This window comes from Macaca mulatta, chromosome X (genome assembly GCF_049350105.2).
Source record: "Macaca mulatta isolate MMU2019108-1 chromosome X, T2T-MMU8v2.0, whole genome shotgun sequence".
NCBI classification, from domain to species: Eukaryota; Metazoa; Chordata; class Mammalia; order Primates; family Cercopithecidae; genus Macaca; species Macaca mulatta.
The window spans coordinates 49,311,605-49,327,789 of NC_133426.1; the positions used below are offsets into that span (position 1 = coordinate 49,311,605).

Below are 16,185 nucleotides of genomic sequence, written 5' to 3' on the forward strand. Positions count from 1 at the left end.
CCCAACTCTCCCCACACGGCCCGTGACACTCTGGACCGCGAGCACGGAGCAGGGTTTCTACAGCTGCTCCCCACTTTCTCGGACCCGGCCCTGGACCCAGCCCCCGACTCCGACACGGCTCCACCATGGAGGAGGCGGACCGAATCCTCATCCATTCCCTGCGCCAGGCCGGCACGTAAGGACAGCGCCCCCGCCCACCCTCGAAGCCCACATCCGGGACTCTAAAGCCCAGGACCCCGTTTCCCGGGAACCTTAAAACCCGGGACCCTGACATTCAGGGCTCCAACTCAAGGATCCTAAGACCCTTACCCCCTTAACACACACACACACCCCGCCCTCCCTGACACCGACATCAGGGGCCTCCCAAATCCTTTGACCATGATATTTAGTACACCCAAAGTTCTGGGACCCAGACACTTTGAGACGTTACAACCTTGAAACCTCAAGACCCGGGACCCTGTAATCTGGGGATCTTAACATCAACACCCTGAGACCCTGTTATGTGGAGACCCTAAGACCCCTGTGCCCTAAGAACCAGGGAGCATAAAACCCCAGGACCCTGGCACTCGGGGACTCCAAAAAAATCCCTGGACCAGATACTTGGGATCCTTCAAACTCCAGTTCCCCAAACACCTGGGGCTTAAAAAACACCCAGGATTCTTTTTTTTTTCTTTTCCGAGATGGAGTCTCGCTCTGTCTCCTAGGCTGTAGTGCAGTGGTGTGATCTCAGCTCACAGCAGCCTCCGCCTCCCGGGTTCAAGTGATTCTCCTGCCTCAGCCTCCCAAGTAGCTGGTATTACAGGCGTGTGCCACCATACGCGGCTAATTTTTGTATTTTTAGCAGAGACAGGGTTTCACCATGTTGGTCAGGCTGGTCTCCAACTCCTGACCTCAAGTGATCTGCCTGCCTCCACCTCCCAAAATGCTGGGATTACAGGTGTGTGAGCCACCGCGCCCAGCCAAAAAACCCCAGGATTCTAAAATCTGACATCAGCATTTGGTCACCCTGATGCACGAAGACTCCTCCGTTCAGGGACCCTAAAAACCCAGGATGCCAACATCTAGGGAGTCTGATTTTTGTATTGCTTGAAACTAGGTGGTCTTGATATTCAGGGATCTTTATACCCAGGGATCCTGACATTTGGAACTTCTGAAAACAGCAGCCTCCTAAAATCTAGTCTTCTCAAAACTCTAGCAGCTCAATATGTATGCAGAGAACATACTATCTGGGAACCGAGAAACCCAGAGATTGTGCCACCTGGACCCTTTAACCTTTCCAGACCCCCAAATTTTGATATTTTTCTAAACTTAGTTCTCTTCTATCCACCGTTCTCCTACTCCAAGATCTTAGGACCTGAGGATTTCCCTAGTTCCTGGTTTTCCAAATGGAAGTCACAGTCACCAACATCCAGGATCTGTCTGAACTGTAGGCATCCTCCCTGCCTCTACCCTGGTACTAGTGTTTCCAAAAGGCTGCAGGGCTCAGCCTGATCCCTCTTGCCTAACTGTTCCCCTGATCAAGCCGGTCCCCTTCTTCTTCAGGGCAGTTCCTCCAGATGTGCAGACCTTGCGCGCCTTCACCACTGAGCTGGTTGTAGAGGCTGTGGTCCGCTGCCTGCGTGTGATCAACCCTGCTGTGGGCTCTGGCCTCAGCCCCCTGCTGCCTCTTGCCATGTCTGCCCGGTTCCGCCTGGCCATGAGCCTGGCTCAGGCCTGCATGGTGAGTGGCCCTCCTCCCAATGCACACATTCTCTTCCTTCCTCTTTTACAAAGTAACCAAGCTCTTCTGCAACACTTGCCTTTCCTCTGCAACACTTGCCTTTCCTCTGCAACACTTACCTTTCCTCTGTCACTTTTCCAGCGGCTTAGCTTTCATTAGTGGTTAAGGCTGCTGACTGTAGGGTCAAACTGCCTGAGTAGTTTAGATCCTAGTCCCACCACTTTGTAACTGTGTGACCCTAACCCTCTGGGCCCCAGTTTTCCTGTTTGTGAAATGGAGATGGTAAATATAGGGCTGTTATGAGGAGCAAATGAGTTTATCCAGTTTGCACCTGGGCTGCTCCTGGCTTCTATGTTTTAAATTTAGCTGCAAAACACCACCCCCACCCCATAGTATTCATTTCCTAGTTCCAGAAAACACCCTGTCTGGGTCATATACTCCTAAACTAATCACTCTCTCCTCTGGCCCAGTCTGGATGACATGGTCATTCCTTTTTTTCTTTTTTTTTTTTTTGAGACGGAGTCTCGCTTTGTCGCCCAAGCTGGAGTGCAGTGGTGTGATCTTGGCTCACTGCAACCTCCGCCTCCCGGGTTCAAGTGATTCTCCCTGCCTCAGCCTCCTGAGTATCTGGGACTATAGGCATGCGCCACCACACCCAACTAATTTTTGTGTTCTTAGTAGAGACGGGGTTTCACCATGTTGGCCAGGATGGTTTTAATCTCTCGACCTCATGATCCACCCGCCTTGGCCTCCCAAAGTGCTGGGATTACAGGAGTGAGCCACTGTGCCCAGCCTTTTTTTTTTTTTTTTTTTGATATGAGGTATCTCTTTGTCACCCAAGCTGGAGTGCAGTGACGTGATCTCTGCTCACTGCAACCTCCATCTGCTGGGTTCAAGCGATTCTCCTGCCTCAGCCTCCCGAGTAGCTGGGACTACAGGCATGCACCACCATGCCCGGCTAATTTTTGTATTTTTAGTAGAGACGGGGTTTCATTATGTTGGCTAGGCTGGTCTCGAACTCCTGACCTTGTGATCTGCCTGCCTTGGCCTCCCAAAGTGCTGGGATTACAGGTGTGAGCCACCGCGCCTGGCCGACACGGTCATTCCTGTAGGACACTGTGATTAGCCGCTCCTTCAGGATCCCATGGAGTTGGGATAAGGATGATTACCCAAAGGAAGTCATGCTGGTTACCTAAAAGAGTGTCTCTGCTACCTTACCTCTGTGGGAACCACACATCCTGCCTCTGCTGACAGTAATTCCAAAAATGTCTCTGTGATAGAATAAATAAAGTACTTTTCTTTTTAAAAATATTTTAATTTTTTTAGAGGTAAGGGTCTTGCTATATTGCCCAGGCTGGTCTTGAACTCCTGGCCTCAAGAGATTCTCGTGCCTCTGCCTCACGAGTAGATAGGACTATAGGCACATGTCACCCTGCCCGATAATTTTTAAATTTTTCTTTTTTTTTTTTTTTTTTTTTTTGAGACGGAGTCTTGCTCTGTCGCCCGGGCTGGAGTGCAGTGGCCGAATCTCAGCTCACTGCAAGCTCCGCCTCCCAGGTTTACGCCATTCTCCTGCCTCAGCCTCCCGAGCAGCTGGGACTACAGGCGCCCGCCACCTCGCCCGGCTAGCTTTTTGTATTTTTTAGTAGAGACGGGGTTTCACCGTGCTAACCAGGATGGTCTCGATCTCCTGACCTCGTGATCCGCCCGTCTCGGCCTCCCAAAGTGCTGGGATTACAGGCTTGAGCCACCGCGCCCGGCCAATTTTTAAATTTTTCATAGAGATGGGGTCTTGCTTTTGCAGAGATGTTGCCCAGGCTGGTCTCAAGCTCCTGGCCTCAAGCAATCTTCCTGCCTTGGCCTCCTGAGTAGTTGGGACTACAGGCATGCACCACTGTGCCTGGTAAAGAGCCATTCTGATGAAGCACTCACGCATCCCCAGTATCTAGCTGAGTCCAGTGCCTGTATTCAAGAGCTCCAAGTAATGCTACCCTCCCGGCTCACTCACTCTGTGACTTTGGGCCAGTCTCAACTTTTTTTTTTTTTTTTTTGAGGCGGAGTCTCGCACTGTTGCCCGGCCTGGAGTGCGTGGCGCGATCTCAGCTCGCTGCAACCTCCTCCGCCTCCCGGGTTCAAGCGATTCTCCTGCCTCAGCCTCCCGAGTGGCTGGGATTACAGGCGTCTGCCACCATGCCCGGCTAAGATTTTTGTATTTTTAGTAGAGATGGAGTTTCACCATCTTGGCCAGGCTGGTCTCGAACTCCTGACGTTGTGATCCACCCACCTCAGCCTCCCAAAGTGTTGGGATTACAGGTGTGAGCCACCGCACCTGGCTCTCTTAACCTTTTTGAGGCTAAGTTTCTACATGTGTAAAATGGGTATAAGAATTGTAGCTACCGTATAGCGTTGCTGTGAGGATTAAACATGAGTTAATGTGTGAAAAGCTGGTTATAATAAGCTTTGCATAAATGGGATTACTATTATTGGACAGGTCTGATCTGGAACCTGTGGCTACATAGTGAATGGAAACACTTTGAACTGACCCGGGAAGTACATGGTGGTGGAGGGACGATAGAGTAACTACCGTGAAAACTTTCATTTAGATGTAGGGGACTGGGTGGCTAGAGCTGTTAAATTTGGGCCTTGCTTGTGCGGTCTCTGTCTCTTAGCAACAGGTCTCAGAGCTCCCTCCATCCCTTGGCTCTCAGGTTCACCCAGCTCTCAGGAGTTGTCACGTTCTTCTCTCTGGGGCTCTTGGTGGCCTTATGAGGCAGGCAGTCTGTCCCCTGGCCCAGGACTGTATGTATTCTTGAGGTTAGCACTTAATAGGGGGGAAGTTTTGTCTTCTGTTTGCAGAGGAGAGTACACAGGCTCAGGCTTCCCACAGTTCTCTGCTCTTCTCTCAGTGCTGTCTCTCTTGGATTTTGTTTACCTGCTTTTGCTTACACTGATATTAGTGGGGGTTAGTAACTATGGCTTTTCCAGTGGCCAGGAAGTACATATGGGCTGGGCATGGTGTCTCTTGCATGTAATCCCAGAATTTTGGGAGTCCGAGGTGGGAGGATCAGTTGAGCCCAGGAGCTCGAGATCAGCCTGGGCAACATAGTGAGACCCCCATCTCTACAAAAAATAAAATAAAAACATAGCGGGGCATGGTGGCACACGCCTGTGGTCCCAGCTATGTGGGAGGCTGAGGTAGGAGGATTGCTTGAGGCTGGGAGGTCCAGGCTGCAGTGGGCTGTGATTGTGCCACTGCACTCTAGCCTGGGAGACAGAGTGAAACCCCATCTCAAAAAAAAAAAAAAAAAAGACTGAGGATGGTGGCTCATGCCTGTAATTCCAGCACTTTGGGAGGTGGAGGCGGGCAGATCACCAGAGGTCAGGAGTTTGAGACCAGCCTGGCCAACATGGCGAAACCTCATCTCTACTAAAAATACAAAAATTAGCCAGGTGTGCTGGCACGTGCCTGTAATCCCAGCTACTCAGGAGGCTGAGGCAGGAGAATCACCTGAACCCAGGAGGTGGAGTTTCCAGTGAGTCAAGATTGCACCACTGCACTCCAACCTGGGCGACAGAGCAAGACTCTTGTTTCCAAAAAAATAAAAAACAGGTATGTATGGTTGTCTGGCCCCCAGCAGCCTTGGTTTACCTGCAGCAGGCAAAAGGGGTTCTCTTAATCCAGCTGTGTGCTGTCCCTATAGCCCCCCCTCTTCATCTCAGCACTGCCACGTTCTGGCATCTTCATTTTCATATGCCCTGCTCCTGGCAACAGTTTCTGCACCTTAGCCACGTCCATATTTTGGCACCTTTCCCACTCCTGGAATGAGTTTCTGTATCAGTCACAGCTCTTTGATTGCATATGTTAGAAAAAATCCAAAGTAAAATACCTTAAAAGCCAGTGGTTTTCATACTTATTTGACCTTGAGCCTCCAAAATAAATATATCTTGCATTGTGACCCACTATACTCCTAAGTATAGAATAATGATGGCTTCTAAGTGTACCCTGTGCCAGGCCCTGTGGTAAATAACATGGCGTTAACTCATTTAATTCTCAGGACAACCTTCTGCTGTATATACTGTTGGTATACCCTCTTTCAGATGAAGAAAGTGAAGCACAGAGGGGTTAAGTGATCTGCCTGAGGCCATATAGTTGGTAAGAGGCAAAGCTTGGGTTTGAATCCAGGAAGTCTGCTTTCAGAGGCTATGCAGTTCTAAAGCAGTGGCAACTCTGGAAGAAAAAGGCTTTCGTAGGCTGGGTGTGGTGATTCCTACCTGTAATCCCAGCACTGTGGGAGGCCGAGGTGGGCAGATTGCTTGAGCCCAGGAGTTTGAGACCAGCCTGGCCAATATGCAAAACCCTGTCTGTACTAAAAATACAAAAATTAGCCGGGTGTGGTAGTGTGCACCCGTAATTCCAGCTACTCGGGAGGCTGTATGGGAAGATCACTTGAGCCCAGGAGGCAGAGGTTCCAGTGAGCCAAAATCACGCTATTGCACTCCAGCCTGAGCAACAGAGCAAGACCCTGTCTCAAAAAAAAAAAAAAAAAAAAAAGGGAAAAGGCTTTCTTTCTCTCCTGGCCTGCTTCCTCGGTCCCCATCCAGAACCCTCATGAGTCCTTTTGTTCTGAGCTATTGTGCATCTGGTCTTTTTGGCCTGTTTATTTTTAGGCACTCTTTCTATAATAGGTAGATTTGCTCTTTACCTATGATATGGGCTCCAAATATTTTTTTTTGACTTTGCTTATTATATTTTTCTTTAAATATTTTCTTTCTTTTCATGCATTCAAAAGTACCCATCTTTTCTTTTATGGCCTCTGGATTTTGAGTCATAGAAAGGCCAGAGCTTTAATCTTGTTTCTTGTTCTCTGTAGCATTGACTGTCTTCACTCTGTGGCTCCCCACAGGGCCCAGAGGCCTTGGGGAGCCGGGGGAGATTGGGAGGGTGGTGGTTAGTGAGAGAGTGGGAGTGTTTTCAGCCCAGGCCCAAGTCTCCCAGGGCAGGAGGACCCTGCCTGCTTCCTGATGGCCCCCCACCAACCCTCAGGACCTGGGCTATCCCTTGGAGCTTGGCTATCAGAACTTCCTCTACCCCAGTGAACCTGACCTCCGAGACCTGCTTCTCTTCTTGGCTGAGCGTCTGCCCACCGATGCCTCTGAGGATGCAGACCAGCCTGCAGGTACTGGGTGTCTGGGGTGTGGGTTGGGGTGGTGAGGGGAGAGGAGGGCCTTCTGGGGGCTGTAGGGCTGAGAGAGGTAGAGGTAGTGAAAAGGTTGATGAGGAGGGATGGCGGTATGTGCCTTCAGGAGAGCTAGGCAGGAGGATTAGGCATCAGAGAGGGGCTACAGGGCAGGGGGCAGGGGGCTGAGGTTGAGCTGACCCCGGTGGTGCATTGGTGCTGGGAGGGGCCTCCCTGACTCAACCCCTGTGCCCTCCCTCTCTCTCACTCTGCTTTAACCACTTGGGCCTCCTGGGTCCTTCTCAAACACACCTCAGTACACTCCCGCCTCCGCACCTTTGTATCATGGGTTACCCTTCCCCTAGGTATCCTCATGGTTCACTCCCTTACCTCTTTGAGGTTAGCCTCCTCTCCAAAGCCCTCTCCTGATCCCCGCCTGGCTGCAGTCTGGATGGTACTCAGAATCCTATTCATGATCTCTTTCCTCTGCTAGCTTGCCGGCTCCCTGAAGGCAGGGACCTTTATCCAGTTTGTTCCACGAAGTAGCCCTAGTGTCTAGAACAGCGACCTGTACAGAGTAGGTGGTGCTCAGTGTTTGTTGAATGACTGAACGTGAGAACGCAAGCTGGATAGATGTGTATCTCTGGATGGGGGTCAGGAGTGGTGGCTGGTCTCCTAGGGTATGCCCTTTTGGATTTGCAGCATTGTCACCTGATTCACTTCCTTCCCATCCCCCATAGGTGACTCAGCTATTCTCCTCCGGGCCATCGGGAGCCAAATTCGGGACCAGCTGGCACTGCCTTGGGTCCCGCCCCTCCTTCGCACTCCCAAGCTGCAGCACCTCCAGGTGGGACCCCCGATTCCCGTGGATCTTCTCTTGTCCCTGTCCGGGTGCCCAGGGTTTTGGCCCCCTACCCCTGGCGACCCTCATCCCACTTCATCCTGGAGGTTCTGAGCCTGCTCTCCCACCAGGGCTCAGCCCTCCAGAAGCCTTTCCGTGCCAGCAGGCTGGTCGTGCCCGACTTGAGTTCCAGAGGCGGTGAGCATGAGGCTGTGGGGAGGGGTGAGGAGGAAGGTGGGGGGGACCCTCATAGCGTTGCCATGCGGCAGGGCCAGCTGACTCTGTTCCTGCCTCCAGAGCCACGGGAGTTCCAGGCGAGTCCCCTGCTGCTTCCAGTCCCTACTCAGGTGCCTCAGCCTGTTGGAAGGGTGGCCTCACTCCTCGAACACCATGCCCTGCAGCTCTGCCAGCAGACGGGCCGGGACCGGCCAGGGGATGAGGACTGGGTCCCCCGGACATCCCGCCTCCCACCCCAGGTACAGCCGGATGCCTGGCTCCCTGCTGTCCGGGCTGCTGCTCACTGATGCTCCCGCTGGTCCTGTGCTCCTCTCCTTCCCTACTTTGTCCCTCCCTTCCGTTGTTTCCCCTCTGTGTGCACTTACCCAGCTCCCCACCTGAAAGAACACTGGAGTCAGAAAAAAGGAGAACCTGGGACAAGTCAGTATCCCTCCTCAGAGCCTTGGTTTCCTATGCTAAAAAATCGGATAGTAATAGTGCTTTCCTCTCAGGGTAGTAGTTAGACTGAATAATGTGCATGAGATTCCTGGCAACCGGAGCAATCCGGATGCCTGCCTTCATTCATTCATTCATTCATTCATTCATTCATTTGGAGTCTTGCTCTGTCACCCAGGCTGGAGTGCAGTGGCATGATCTTGGCTCACTGCAACCTCCATCTCCCGGGTTCAAGCGATTCTCCTGCCTCAGAATCCCAAGTAGCTGGGATTACAGGCTTGCACCACCACACTTGGCTAATTTTTATATTTTTGGTAGAGGCAGGGTTTTGCCATGTTGGCCAGGCTGGTCTCGAACTCCTGACCTCAGGTGATCTGCCCACCTTGGCCTCCCAAAATGTTGGGATTACAGGCATGAGCCACCGTGCCTGGCCCTACTCTTTCTCTGTTTCTGCACTTGTCACTGATGTTCATTTTTCCGGTTTCTAGGTTTTTGCACTATTTCTGCCTGTCCCCATTATTCTAGTTCTGTGTTTTTGCTGCTTCTCTTTCTTACCTGTCTCCTCATTTCTGTACTGAATTTCTCTCTCGCTCTGTTTACCTATCTGTTTTCCCTTCTCTGTCCACTTTATCTGTTCCCTCTTCTTCTCTGGGCACCTTTGTATCTGTGTCCCCTTCTGCTCTGTCCACCTCTGTATCTGTCCCCTTCCTTGCTGTCCACCTATATATCTGTCACCCCTCTGCCTCTGTTTACTTCTTCATCTCTCTCCTCTTCCTCTCTGTCCATCTCTGTATCTGTTGCCCATTCCCTCTGTCCACTTCTTTATCTGTCCCTTCTTCCTCTCTGTCCACCTCTGTATTTGTCCCTCCTTCCCTTCTGTCCATCTCTTTATCTGTCCCCTCTTCTTCTGTCTTTTTTTTTTGAGATGGGGTCTCGCTCTGTCACCCAGGCTGGACTATAGTGGCATGATCAGGGCTCAAGGCAGCCTCGAATTCCCAGGTTCAAGCAATCCTCCCACCTCAGGCATCTGAGTAGCTGGGACTACAGGTGCATGCGCCCAGCTAATTTTTGTATTTTTTTTAGAGATGGGGTTTTGCCATGTTGACCAGGCTGGTCTCAAACTCCTGACCTGAAGCGATCCGCCCACCTTGGCCTCCCAAAGTGCTGGGATTACAGGCATGAGCCACCGTGCCCGGCCGCCTCTTCTCTATCTACCTCTTTGTCCCCTCTTCTTCTCTATCCATCTCTGTATCTGTCCCCTCTTCCCCTCTGTCCACCTCTGTATCTGTCCCCTCCTTCTCTCTGTCCACCTCTCTGTCACCCCTCTCCCTCTGTCCATTTCTTTATCTGTCCCCTTTTCCTCCTGTCCACTTCTCTTTCTCCCTCCCTGCATTCTGCTCTATTTCTGTCCCCTCTTCCTCTTTGTTCACCTGGGTATCAGTACCCCTCCCCTTCTGTCCACCTTTATATCTGTCCCCTCTTCCTCTCTGTCCACCTCTGTATTTGACCCCCCTCTCCTTCTGTCTGCCTCTTTATCTGTCCCGTCTTCCTCTGTGTCTACATCTCTGTCTGTCCCTCTTTTTCTCCACCTCTGTGTCGGCCCCCTCCTGGTCTGTCCACTTTCTTATTTGTCCTTTCTTTCTCTGTCTTCACTTCTGTGTCTTTTTTATTTATTTATTTTTATTTTTATTTTTTTTTGAGATGGAGTCTCCCTCTGTCGCCCAGGCTGGAGTGCATTGGCGCGATCTTGGCCCACTGCAACCCCTGCCTCCCAGGTTCAAGTGATTCTCCTGCCTCAGCCTCCGAAGTAGCTAGGACTACAGGTGTGCACCACCATGCCCAGCTAATTTTTGTATTTTTAGTAGAGATGGGGTTTCACCACGTTGGCCAGGATGGTTTCGATCTCTTGACCTCGTGATCCATCTGCCTCAGCCTCCCCAAGTGTTGTGGTTACAGGTGTGAGCCACCGCGCCCGGCCATCTGTCTCTGTTTTTATAATCTATAGTAATTTTCAAACATAAATGTGGAGAGAATATTCTAGTGAATCCTATGTGCCATTTTGCCAACTTTTCTTCATCTGTTCTCTCCCAAATTTTTCTTCGTTGCTGTATTATTTTAAAGCAAATCCCAGACATCATGTCATTTCAACTCTAAATACTTAGGATTACATCTCTTAACTCATGAGGACATTCAGTTTTCAAGGTAACCACTGGACCATTTTCATGGCTAATGAAGTTAACAATGATATCTTGTGGTTTTTGTTCTTTTTTTTTTTTTGAGACGGAGTCTTACTCTGTTGCCCAGGCTGGAGTGCAATGGTGTGATCTCACTTCAGTGCAACCTCCACCTCCTGGAGGTGGAGTGCACTAAGTTTTGTATTTTTAGTAGAGTTGGGGTTTCACCATGTTGGCCAGGCTGGTCTTGAACTCCTGACCTCAGGTGATCTGCCTACCTTGGCCTTTCAAAGGGCTAGGATTACAGGCATGAGCCACTGCACCCAGCCAACAATGATATCTTAATACCATCCAACACTGAGTTCATAATCAGATTTTCCCAGTTATCTTGAAACTCTCTGTTCTTGTCCCTCTCTTGCCTCTCTCTCTCTGCCTCCTTCTGTACCTGGTACCTTTGATTCCCTGTCTCTGCTCTGTCCCCTGATAACCTGTCTATGATTCTCTTGGATTTGGGGGCTCTAGGCTCACCCCGCTCTCTTCCCACATTCTTCTCCAGCATGGGGATTTAGTGGGTGGAGAGAAGTATGTCTGTGAGCAAGAGAAGACCCCTTTCCTCAAGGAGATCCCGGGCTGGTGGAGCAGTAGAGCAGAGCAGGGCCTGCCTTAGTGGGAAGGCTGGAGGGTGGGGATGACTTGTTTGTATACTCTTGTCAGGGGGTCCTTGGAGGAGGCAGGGCCTTGGGTGCTAGGTGGGCCCCTACATCCTTCTGCTTCCCCTGCCTTTTCTCCCAAGGAGGACACACGGGCTCAGCGGCAGCGGCTGCAGAAGCAACTGACTGAGCATCTGCGCCAAAGCTGGGGCCTGCTTGGGGCCCCCATACAAGCCCGAGACCTGGGAGAGCTGCTGCAGGCCTGGGGTGCTGGGGCCAAGACTGGTGCTCCTAAGGGCTCCCGCTTCACGCACTCAGAGAAGTTCACCTTCCATCTGGTGGGTGCACCTGAGGACATGGGATGTGTGGCTGGATGTGGCAGGCTTGGAGGGTGGCTTTTTGTGTCAGCGCCACACCTTTATCCACACACAGGTTCTTGTGTTCCCACTGGACAGGCCCTTGCCCACTGGGGGTGGGTACCCAGAGGTCCCCTAGCTTCTTAGGGACTTGACTGGAGAAAATGTGAATAGGTGGGAACCATGCAAGGGTGTGGGGGTGTTCTTGGGGCAACACCCCCTTTCCTCAGGCAGTTTCCTTTGAGCATATCTTCTGTCCTAAGATGTTCACTCTGAGGGCCCCCCCATCCTTCTCATGGGCATTCGAGGCTTGAGAGATGGGCAGGTGGGTAGGAGCTGTGTCAGGGTCAGGGAGCTTTCTCCATGAGCAAGCACTCTGGCCTGAGGTTGCAGATGGTGCCTTTACCCACATAGTCACAGTCTAGCCGCCATCAGTGCTTGAGTGGGCACGCATGCTGCACTGGGGGCAGTTCTCAGGGGAGGCTGAGGCTGGGCCACGTGAGGAAGGGCCTTCCCCGACAACCAGGATGCCCCCGTCACTCCTCTAGGAGCCCCAGACCCAGGCCACTCAGGTGTCAGATGTGCCGGCCACCTCCCGGCGGCCTGAACAGGTGAGCAGAGTGGGTTGGAGGGGGGTGTCCCAGGCCCTTGCTTGTCTACTGGGCCTGACACCCCGACCCTGACTGGCCTGGGCCTCCCAGGACACATGGGCAGCTCAGGAACAGGAGCTCGAGTCCCTTCGGGAGCAGCTGGAAGGAGTGAACCGCAGCATTGAGGAGGTTGAGGCCGACATGAAAACCCTGGGCGTCAGCTTTGTGCAGGTGAGGGGAGGGGGAGGGGCTGCACGTTGGGCTAGGTCAGAAGGAGGGCCTCAGGGTGTGAGGGACTAGACGGGACAAGAGGTGCTCTGTAGAGGTCTGCACATGGCAGAAGGGTTCCTGAGAGCTGTTGGGGATCCGTGGGTCTCTTGAGGGTGGCTGTGAGAATCAGGCCGGGGTGAGGGTCTGTGGGCATCTATGGGGCACCGTGGGTCTGCATGGGCAGGGGATTGAGGGGTCCTCAGAGGGTCTGTGGGCATCTGTGGGGCACCACGGGTCTGCATGGACAGGGGATTAGGGGGTCCTCGGGGTCCTTGGCACCAGCGTGGAGCTGTCAGAGAGGCCTGTGGGGGCCACGGGGGTATACAGTCATCTGTGGAGCTCCATGGGGGCTGTGGCATGTGACTGGGTGTCCGCGGGCCAGGCAGAGTCTGAGTGCCGGCAGAGCGAGCTCAGCACAGCGGAGCGTGAGCAGGCCCTGCGCCTGAAGAGCCGCACGGTGGAGCTGCTGCCTGATGGGGCTGCCAACCTTGCCAAGCTGCAGGTGGGGTTGGGGATGTGGCTGGGTGGGGAGAGGCAGGGCGTGGCTGGGCGGGGTTGGAGGGCCCAGCCTGTGTGACACATACCCACCCCCCACCAGCTTGTGGTGGAGAATAGTGCCCAGCGGGTCATCCACTTGGCGGGTCAGTGGGAGAAGCACCGGGTCCCACTCCTGGCTGAGTACCGCCACCTCCGAAAGCTGCAGGATTGCAGAGAGGTAAGCAGTGGGGCACTGGGCTGTGGGCAGGCCAGGGAAGACTCGTTCCCTCTCTAGGGGGCCATCCCTGTGCTCTGCTCACTGTCTTCTGCCTGTGGGCTCCTGGCAGCTGGAATCTTCTCGACGGCTGGCAGAGATCCAAGAACTGCACCAGAGTGTCCGGGCAGCTGCTGAAGAGGCCCGCAGGAAGGAGGAGGTCTATAAACAGCTGGTAAGGCCTGTGTGAGGGACCTGGGTAGCTTAGGAGGGTGGGGGGCAGGTCCTGGGGCAGTGCCTGCTATGTCCCTGCCTAGGTGTCAGAGCTGGAGACTCTGCCCAGAGATGTGTCCCGGCTGGCCTACACCCAGCGCATCCTGGAGATCGTGGGCAACATCCGGAAGCAGAAGGAAGAGATCACCAAGGTACGCCGCCAGGGCCACGGAGGGTGGGTCATGTGGGCTGTCAGGCATAGTGTGGCTGCACACAGGGACCTCACACCCTCAGGCGGAGCTGTCCAGTCGCACTCTAACACAGAATAGTCACACACAATCCATCCCAGTCACCCCTGACACAGTGACACAGTCCCTGTCTGGTGCACATGAGGACCCTCCACTGCAGCCAGCCTGCCCCAGGCAGGGGCTCATGGCCACCATGGTGTCTGCCAGATCTTGTCTGACACGAAGGAGCTTCAGAAGGAAATCAACTCCCTATCTGGGAAGCTGGACCGGACGTTTGCGGTGACTGATGAGCTTGTGTTCAAGGTGTGGGGCAGGTTGGGTGGGGGTGAGTGGGGTGAGGCTGGGCTGCTGCCTTGTGCATCTGCTAACGGGCTGGCTGGGGTCCAGACCCAGGCCCTGTGCGAGGCTGGAGGTGCACTGATGCCCAGGGCTGGCTTTGTTTCATGGAGGATGAAGCTAGTGGGGTGGTGGGAGAGGGTGGCCTTCTTAGGGCATGGAGATGGTCAAGGGCAGCCCACTGATACCTTTGAGGTCCCTGTGTCTGGTCAGGATGCCAAGAAGGACGATGCTGTTCGGAAGGCCTATAAGTATCTAGCTGCCCTGCACGAGGTGAGGGGAGACATGTGCCTGGGGTGGGGCTGCTGGGGGTGGGTGGGGCTGGATGCAAGCCTTCTGCTCCTGTTGTCCCCAGAACTGCAGCCAGCTCATCCAGACCATTGAGGACACAGGCACCATCATGCGGGAGGTTCGAGACCTCGAGGAGCAGGTAAGGCCTGGGGGCAGGATGGGGAGCCAAGGCAGGCGGGGGGACAGTTGCTCAGGTTATGCTGAGAGAGGCCGTGGAGCCAGACACAGCCTATGGCTGGACACCCAGCCCTGCCCCTTAGTGCCTGTGCCTGTGACCTGGGACAGGCAAGTGGCCTACTGTGAGCCCCAGCTTCCACCCCAAGGGCCCTCCTTCCTGCCTCCCAGGGCCATGGGCAAAGGCTTCAGTTTAAAGATGTAGGGGGAATCCTGCCACATGGCAAAGGATGCTTTGGGTAGAGGGAACACCACGTGAGTCCTGGCCATGGGACAGAGCAGGCTGTTGTTGAAGGTGGTGGGAGGGGCCCAGAGTAGCTGTGATGGGGGCTGGCGAGCAGGAGCTGGGAAAGGGGCTGTGTGTGCGCTGAGGGGGCATGTGTTCACGTTGCCTCAGATCGAGACAGAGCTGGGCAAGAAGACCCTCAGCAACCTGGAGAAGATCCGGGAGGACTACCGAGCCCTCCGCCAGGAGAACGCTGGCCTCCTGGGCCGGGTCCGGGAGGCCTGAGGAGCTGCCGGCAGAGGTCTCTCCCCAGCCTCAGGCAGGGATTTGGGGTGCTAGAGGCAGTGGCCAAGCACATGCCCTAGCTACTTCCTCCACTGCCCAGTTCCTTCTGCTGCAGCCTTGGACCCAGACCCCTGCCCACTGACCGCAGCCCTTATATGGGGTGACAGTCCAGCATGTGGGGAGCTCGGCTGCAGTTTATTGGGGATGGTACTGTGGGTTGGGGGCCTTGAATCCCAAATAAATGAGTAGTTCCTCTGCAGTCTAAGCTGAGGCATGGATCAGGGCTCAGAGAATGGGAGTGAGGTGAGTGGCAGGGGAGACAACGGGATATTTTTGGCAAGTCAGTGTGTGTGGCTGTGTGTGTCTGCATGGGACTCAAGAGACCCATTGTGGGGCTGTGCGTGTGCACATGCGTGAGGTAACGCAGGTGAATTCTAACAGGCCGTGTGTGTGAGTGAGCATGTGTTGGGACCTCAGATCCTGAGGGTACTGACGCTGCTTCTGTGTAGGCCTCTGGGCACACCCGTGTGACAGTGCCCCTATGGGTCCTGAGGCTGGCTGTGGGTGTGCGCCTTGGGGGATGTGGGTTGTCAGGGCTGTGCTTGTGTGTGATTGTGTGACGATGCAGCTTTGAGGTTGTTTGAGTGTACTGAGGCAGGCTCTCTGTGTTTTGGGGTTTATGTTGAGTGAGGGACAGGATTGTGACATTTTGTGTGTCTATGTGACTTTTCCAGCCCTGAAGTCATCTGTGCGAGCAGCTGAGGCAGGCTGTGTGTGGCTGGTTGTGAAGGCTCTTGTTTGGCTGCAGGGCTCGACTGGGGGGTGTGTCTGGGGCAGAGGTCGGGGCTGGGGCCAGGAATGGGGCCCCTCTGAGCAGCCTTGGGGCAAAGGATATGATGGGGGAGGGATGGCTGCCAATGGGGGAACAGGGGCCCTGGCAGGCAAGACAGTGGAAATCTCACTTCTTGTTCCCTGTGGGCACATCCAGGGCCTGTCATCTCTGACCCCACCACCTCTGCCTCCCACCAGTTTGGCCCCTGTTCGTCCGTCCTCCTTTCCTTGATCTTGAGGTCAGGGGCCAGGTGTAGGGTTGGAACACCTGCTTGGCCTCTGGCTCCGTTTCTTGCGGAACTCCAACTCATCCACGGTCCACACAGCCCCCTTCTCGCTCTCCACCCGCACAAAGCACTTGTGCAGGCTCAGGTTGTGGCGGATGGCGTTCTGTGGAAGGCCGGGGACGGGGAGCAGGTGGGCGTCAACCTCTGAGGCCA

The 16,185-nt window shown here is 54.0% G+C and overlaps 2 protein-coding genes across 28 annotated transcripts in view; one reads left to right on the forward strand and one right to left on the reverse strand.

The window, feature by feature from the left end:
- CCDC22 (coiled-coil domain containing 22) lies at window positions 1-15,173 on the forward strand. Of its 2 annotated transcripts, NM_001261053.1 has the most exon segments (17): window positions 1-175; window positions 1,543-1,720; window positions 6,765-6,897; window positions 7,638-7,744; window positions 7,870-7,936; window positions 8,036-8,214; window positions 11,378-11,572; window positions 12,139-12,201; window positions 12,292-12,411; window positions 12,833-12,952; window positions 13,049-13,165; window positions 13,275-13,376; window positions 13,459-13,566; window positions 13,810-13,905; window positions 14,152-14,211; window positions 14,294-14,368; window positions 14,801-15,062. In NM_001261053.1, coding segments are annotated over 17 exon segments (1,884 nt in total). In that variant the 5' UTR covers window positions 1-125; the 3' UTR covers window positions 14,915-15,062.
- Window positions 15,091-16,185, reverse strand: part of FOXP3 (forkhead box P3) — a 15,706-nt gene continuing 14,611 nt past the window's right edge. For 25 of the 26 annotated variants that reach the window (XR_013412514.1, XR_013412513.1, XM_077987392.1 and 22 more), the window contains one exon: window positions 15,091-16,135. Coding sequence is in view for 24 of the 26 variants with exons in the window: in XM_077987392.1 (XP_077843518.1) it covers window positions 15,986-16,135 (150 nt within the window). In the remaining 2 variants the exon portion in view is untranslated. 26 annotated transcript variants of the gene reach the window in all.

What these genes read in the sequence shown, in the direction of transcription:
- CCDC22 (XM_077987966.1), top strand. Translation starts at nt 126, where the DNA reads ATGGAGGAGGCGGACCGAATCCTCATCCATTCCCTGCGCCAGGCCGGC. An exon ending in GCCTGGCTCAGGCCTGCATG is followed by an intron (nt 1,721 to 6,764) that starts GTGAGTGGCCCT and finishes ACCAACCCTCAG; the next exon opens with GACCTGGGCTATCCCTTGGA. An exon ending in CATCCCGCCTCCCACCCCAG is followed by an intron (nt 8,215 to 11,377) that starts GTACAGCCGGAT and finishes TTTTCTCCCAAG; the next exon opens with GAGGACACACGGGCTCAGCG.